At 20.8% G+C, this 6,733-nt stretch overlaps 3 protein-coding genes across 3 annotated transcripts; 1 reads left to right on the forward strand and 2 right to left on the reverse strand.

Moving 5' to 3' along the window:
* Nucleotides 1-3,193: 3,193 nt before the first annotated feature.
* ENU1_111170 (hypothetical protein) lies at nt 3,194-3,874 on the reverse strand (the record flags this gene model as incomplete). Its single annotated transcript, XM_008859543.1, has 1 exon — nt 3,194-3,874. The coding sequence occupies one exon, from the start codon at nt 3,872-3,874 to the stop codon at nt 3,194-3,196; it is 681 nt and encodes a 226-aa protein (XP_008857765.1).
* A 687-nt stretch (nt 3,875-4,561) lies between these two features.
* Nucleotides 4,562-5,539, forward strand: ENU1_111180 (hypothetical protein; the record flags this gene model as incomplete). The annotated part of the gene is made up of 1 exon (XM_008859544.1): nt 4,562-5,539. One exon carries the CDS (start codon nt 4,562-4,564, stop codon nt 5,537-5,539), a length of 978 nt encoding a protein of 325 aa, XP_008857766.1.
* Nucleotides 5,540-5,823: 284 nt separating this feature from the next.
* ENU1_111190 (tyrosine kinase, putative) lies at nt 5,824-6,699 on the reverse strand (the record flags this gene model as incomplete). Its single annotated transcript, XM_008859545.1, has 1 exon — nt 5,824-6,699. The coding sequence occupies one exon, from the start codon at nt 6,697-6,699 to the stop codon at nt 5,824-5,826; it is 876 nt and encodes a 291-aa protein (XP_008857767.1).
* Nucleotides 6,700-6,733: the final 34 nt, after the last annotated feature.

Below are 6,733 nucleotides of genomic sequence, written 5' to 3' on the forward strand. Positions count from 1 at the left end.
TTAAGTAAATTATTTAAATATCATATTATACAATCAAATATTTTAAATAATAGTTATATCTTATATATTTAATGCTATTTTCTTAATTTGATTTATTCTATACATTTCAATATTAAAACTTTTTAGTGAAATCATAATAATTATCGATAATTCTGTATTGTTTATTTTCATTACAAACATTCATAATACATTTAAAATATTCTTTAAATGTTTAAGTTTATATAATATTCTATATAATTAATACTCTTTAAATTTAATACACAAAACAAAAATTAAAATAATCAAAAAAATGTTACAAAATAAATTTTAAACAGTGCTGTATCTGTTTTAACTATAAATTTCATTAAAAATAATATCTTTCTTTAATAAGTGATATTTATAATATTAAAAGTAAATTTTCAAAATTATGCTTTAACTAAATAAAGGTATTATAGTTTCTTTTTTTATTGATGAATAATTATCAAATTTCAATAATTTAAACTATTTAAAGATTAAGTTATAATTTATTAAAGAATAATTGTTCAAAACTAATTATAATTTCTTATAGATATTATAAACACTATTATTATGTATATTTATATCTTTTCATATTCTTAAAAATAATTAATATAACAATATTAAACTGTATCAATGAATTTATAAAAATGGTATGTTGTATTATGGAATATAAAATAAACTATACAACGCTTAAATGTATTGCTATTTGAAAAAATATTAGTTTTAATCTCTGGGTAATAGAAATTAGTAATAATATATCACAATTTCAATAAAAGATGCTTTAAAAAGTTGTTATTTTCATTTATATTTAATTAAAAATCAATGATAAAATTTAATATAATGTTTTTAATTTAAAGAATTACATTTATTATTTATTTTTTAGTACTCATTGTTAAGATAGTCTTATTAGTACTTTCTACAATGAAATTTTATATTTATTACAAAAAAATATTTAAATATACTTTATTAATTTTATAATGCAATTAATAAAAATCATTGTTTGTAACATAAATTTAATATTGTTATTAAAAATAACAGTTTAGTATTAATTATTCTTCGAGTGTTTATTTCATGTTGTTTTAGTTGTTGTATTATTACTTTTATTTGTGATTAATTTGTTTCTTTATTTTATTTTTATTCACTTCTTTTTCTAATAGTTTGATATTTTACTTTTACATTATTATTTCTTTATTTATTATTCAATATTTCAATATTATGAAACAAATTTCTTAAATAATAATTTAACTGAAATTAATTAAAAATGAAAATATAGTAGCATTACCCTAAATCTTTTAACATGAACTTCAAACACAATACAAACATTAATATCATAAAAACAATATTATTATTGTTCTTTCATAAATTCATAAACATTTTATTTTATTGTTTTACCTCTTTCTCATTATTACTTTCTGTTTTAAATTTTAACAAATAATACAACTATAATATAAATAATTATTTTTATATGTCTCTATGAAAAAATAAAAAATAAACTAACAAAACTAATTAATATATTTTTAATACATTTTTATAAAAATTCAACTGGATATTATTATTTTATATTTATTAGTTGCTAATAGTTGTAACAAACAATGTAATATTCAATATAGAATTTGTTTATTGTCAAAAAGTATGATTCTATTAGTATTTCAATAAAAATCCATTAATATTTTTTGCTAATCTAATTTAAATAAAAAACATTAATTTTCAATTAGAAAAATCAATTGAGAATAATCAACATAATTTATTAAATCATTTTTATTACAAGAAAAAAACAGCATTTTGTTTCATTAAAATGAAAAAAAATATAAATAAATTATTTAACATATTACTTTGTAAATTATAAAATAAAATGTATTAGAATACTTCTTTATATAATAAACAAGATCATTTACTATTCATAAAATACTATTACATTATATAATTGTTATACATTTAATAATATGAATTAAACATGAAAATAAAGTAAAGAAATATAATTATATTTATTGTTTTAATTTTAAATTCATTATCCAGTTAAATTAAGAAAAATTTTAATGTATTTCTTTACCAGTCATTACTATGGTTAATTTTATATTATATTTGATCAAAAAATTTTTCTATTCTTCTTTTACTTATTATCTTGAACAAACATTTATTAGTCTTTCTTTCTGTTTTCTTATGTATTCTATTTAAATAATAGATGATAGTTTTTATTAGTATTTATTCTAATGTTCATTTATAATTTTAATAATTAATTAATAAGAGATGAAACGAATATTTATTTTTTAAATTGTCTTATTATTCTATACTATTATTGTTATTTATTTGTTTCAAAATATTTTTATTCATTTTGATAGTAAAATTGTTATTATAATACTGTATATTTCTTTATTTAAAATGATATAATATTAGAATATAAAAAGAGCTTATTTTAATTGTTGAAATGAATCGATCAATAACATACTTATTCTAATATAATTTTTTTTGAAACCAAAATTTGTTTCATTTTGTTACAGATTTTATCAGTTTCTGAAACTTAACCAAAAACAAAAATAGCTCAATTGAAAAAAGTATTTCATGAAAAAATATATATTTAAAATGAAACTATGCACTAACACATTTACCAAACAATTCACTACAATATAATAAAAGAAAATTGATTATATATATTTTATAAGATATTTTCATTTTGATAATATTTTATTTTGAAGAATCTAAACAAAGACAATTTTTTTTTACTTTAAAGCAGGATGTTACAAAAATCGTGATTATTAAACTAAACACAAAAACGTTCATTTCATTAAAAAAGAGAAAATAGACAAATGATAGATAGTCATCCCAGTCATATAATCCCTTCATTTTCTTTATTTTTAAAAAACCTATATTACTTCAACAAAATATTGAATAATATTCTTAAAAAACTATAGAAATTGAATTGAATGAATTTTAATAATATCAAAATATCAAAGCTTTTTTTTTAATATTATTAAAGATGTTTGATATTCTCTTATTAACCAAAGACAAACAGTACAACAAGAAAATTAAAAATAATCATTTAAATTGAATAAACACTAATTTATAATAAGTGAAGTGCTATATTTTTTTAAATGAACAATATATATATAAAGAGAATAATAAAGAAAAATATCAAGTAAGAAACTGGAAAAAAAAGAAAAGTGAGGTTTAATATAAAAAATGAAACAATTTCATTAAACTAAAGAAATTGAACAATATATTTAACAATAGATTTATCATTTTTTTCTACAACACAACTTTCTTTATTAGTACTTTGTAAAGAAGAAAAATAAGAATGAACTTGCTTTGAGAAAATTTTAACTTGAGAATCATTAAGAATCTGTAAACCATCTCTCCAAACTTCTTTAATAGTATTAAGATAATGAATTTTTTTCTTATTAGCACTCTTGTTAAAAACGAATTTATAACCAAATGATTGAAGTAGTGATTGATAGAAATGAATTTCTTCTATTTTTCTATTATTTTGTCCTCTTCTTATTGCAGTTTTTGAAGTAACACCATTTGAAATATATTCTTCATATATTTGTAAGCATCTTTCTTTAACTTCCTTATATACATCAATAACTTGATTATTTGAAAATTCTAATGTTCCAACTCGAAAGAATTGTGTTGTTACTGTTGCCTGTTTAATTGGATGAATTAATGTTTCAGTACAAAACTCATTTAATAATGCTATACATAATGCTTGTTGTAATGAAAAAGTAGTTCTTTCTTTTCTTAATGAACATGCTACTCTTTCTTTCTTTTTTTCTTGTAAACCTGTTGTTGCTTTATGTTCTATCGTAAAAGAATTGGTTGTTTTTTCTGTTTCTAGAGAATTGTCAATAGCAGAAGGTCGTTTCGTTGATGGCATTGCCATTTTATACTGTGACTTTATAGAGTTTTTAAAAAACAAAATTAAAACCTAAATTCTTTTTTTTTGGTTTTAGTATCTTCCAAATTAGTGGTTTTCTTTTTTTTTTCTATCACTCCTTACCTTAAAAGACTCATCTCTTTTGATATTCACCCACTCATTCTTCATAACTATAAAAATACAGAATAAAGTGCAGAATTTAGTTAGTTTATTTTACAATCAATCTCCTTTGGATTAAATACTGGTTATTGCATTTAATAACAATAATTATTATTTTTGTTTTACATTTTTAAATTAATAACATATTTTTATTTTATGTTTTTCTATAAAACATTATTTTTAGAACAAAAATTATAAAAAAGAAAGTATTGAATATTATAAAAAAATGTTAAAAATAAATATATAAAAAACCAATAAAATTATTCATAGACGTCAAAGGAAAACTCATTATTCTTGTATGAGAACAAAATTTAATTTCTAGTAAAAAAAAGAATAGAAAAGAAAAAAAAAGAATTATTACCTTTTTATTTTCGTTGTAATTCTTACGTATTATTTATCTGAATCTTTGTTGAATCGGGAAATTACAGAAAAATTAATTATTAAATTATATCTTTTTACATTAAATATTATTAGATGACTAAGAGGATAACTTCACAACAAGAAAAGACATTTACTTAAAAATATTAGATTATAATGGAAAAAATTGTACGTCACAAACCAACCTCATCTCTCAAAGAACTAAAACGTTGCTCAAAATCATTCGAAGCTATTCAACAAGCCTTTATTCTTTCATTATTAAACAATGAAGGTGTCGGGTTTAAAGTAAAAAAACCTGAAAGACGGTCTCAGAAAACATTACAACTTTTTTTAATTGAAACTTTAACACTTCCTTCTGGTGAAATTATTGAATATGAAAATGATGTTAACAATTACTGTAATTCATTTGTTGTTGAAGAATTAAAAGAATCTGGATATACCCATCTTGTTCCAAGTGATATTAATTCTATTGCTTCAATTACTAAAGTTGCTAAAAATGGAGTGTCAATGGAACGTTTAAAACAAATAAAAAGACATCGTAACGCAAATAAAATGTCTGTAAGTTTTAATTGGATATTAGATAGATGTCTTTCTTATGGTTATGAATTCAAAAAGAGATCAACAAAACCTACTAAATACACAACTAAAATGAATAAAATATGTGGAGTATCAGGTAAAATATCATTAAAATTATTACAAATTACAGAAATTGGAAAAAGAGTAAATGAAGAAGTCTACAAACGGTTTGATAAAAATACAACATCTGTTGAAATTAAAGGGAAAGATGAAACTCTTATTGAAATAATAAAAGAAGTTTCAGAACAGGGAGAAAAGACTAGTGTTGTTACTGAGGTCATTGATTCACTTAAAGAAGAGAATGAAATTAAAGTCAAAGAAGAACCTAAAGAAAATAAAAACGTTATAAATGAAATTACACCGATGGATATAAAAACTTATTTCACTCAACGCACTGAAATAAAAAATGAACCGGAGCCAAGTCTTTCAACTGAAATTCATTTTTTACCAAAAAATATTGATTATCAAATTATTTTTTGTGACACTGGCTTTACTCAACAAAATTGGAAAAGTAATGATTCTAGTATTGATGAAAATTTCTGTTCATCATTTGCTTAATAGTTTCTTGTTTATGTTCACACCATGATTGTTTATGAATAAGGAAGTTAAATTACTATCTCAACATAACTGTGATTTAATTCATTCTTTTAAAATAACTTAACTTATTTTTAAATTTTTCAAAGTTTTTAAATTAGTTATTTTATTTTAGTTAGAAAGTGAATTTAATAGCAAATAAGAATAGAGTAAATTTAATTACTTTTTTTCAATACAAATAGAATATAATAAAGGATGTCTCTATCGTGTAAATCGTTTATTCTTTAAAGTAAAAATTTAAAGTTAAGTTATAACTCTTCTAGTTTGGATACTACCACATCAATTGGTATTCTTTCATCTGGGTTTTGTTTCCAACATTGATCAATTAAGTCATATTGTTCACTTGTCATTGCCTCAGCTTTTGTCCTTCTGTTTCCTTGAGTTACAAAATCAGCAATAGACCATGGGAACTGAAATTGTGATTTTGGATATGCTGCACACCACCCAAAACATTCGTACATTGTAATTGCAAATGAATATATATCTGCTGATTGTTTATACCTAATCTTATTTAATATTTCTGGTGCCATATAAACAGGAGTTCCTATTCCTTTTGTAAATGTCATATTTGTCATCATCATATTAATGTTTCTTGATGCTCCAAAATCTGTTAGTTTACAATTAACTTGTTCATTTTCATCAAGTGATACAACAAGGAAATTGTCTGGTTTAATATCTCTATGTAATATTCCATTTGAATGAAGATATGAAATTCCTTTAGCTGCATTTAACATGAATTTAATTCTTAATTTCATAGACACTTGACTTATATCTCTCTTCTTAATTAAAACACTTAATGAACCATATTCTGCATATTCTGTTACCATACATATTTTATTATGAATAAATACTGCTCCATAAAAATGAATGATATATTCACTTCTGAATTTATCTAACATCACTACTTCTTTCTCAAATTCATCAAGAGATGATTGTTGTTTATCACTTTCTTTCATTTTCTTAATTGCTACTTTATTTCCTCTAAATTCTCCAACATAAACAATTCCAAATGATCCTTCTCCTATTTTCTTTTCTTCTTTTAATTCATCTGGATCAAGTCGTGTTGATAATTCTGTCTCTGCTTTAATTTTAATATTAGATTCAATTGTTGTTCCTTTCTTCATATCCAATGAAAATAATTTAATAATATCTTCAACG

The sequence above is a fragment of the Entamoeba nuttalli genome (assembly GCF_000257125.1).
Source record: "Entamoeba nuttalli P19 unplaced genomic scaffold asmbl_4735, whole genome shotgun sequence".
NCBI classification, from domain to species: Eukaryota; Evosea; order Mastigamoebida; family Endamoebidae; genus Entamoeba; species Entamoeba nuttalli.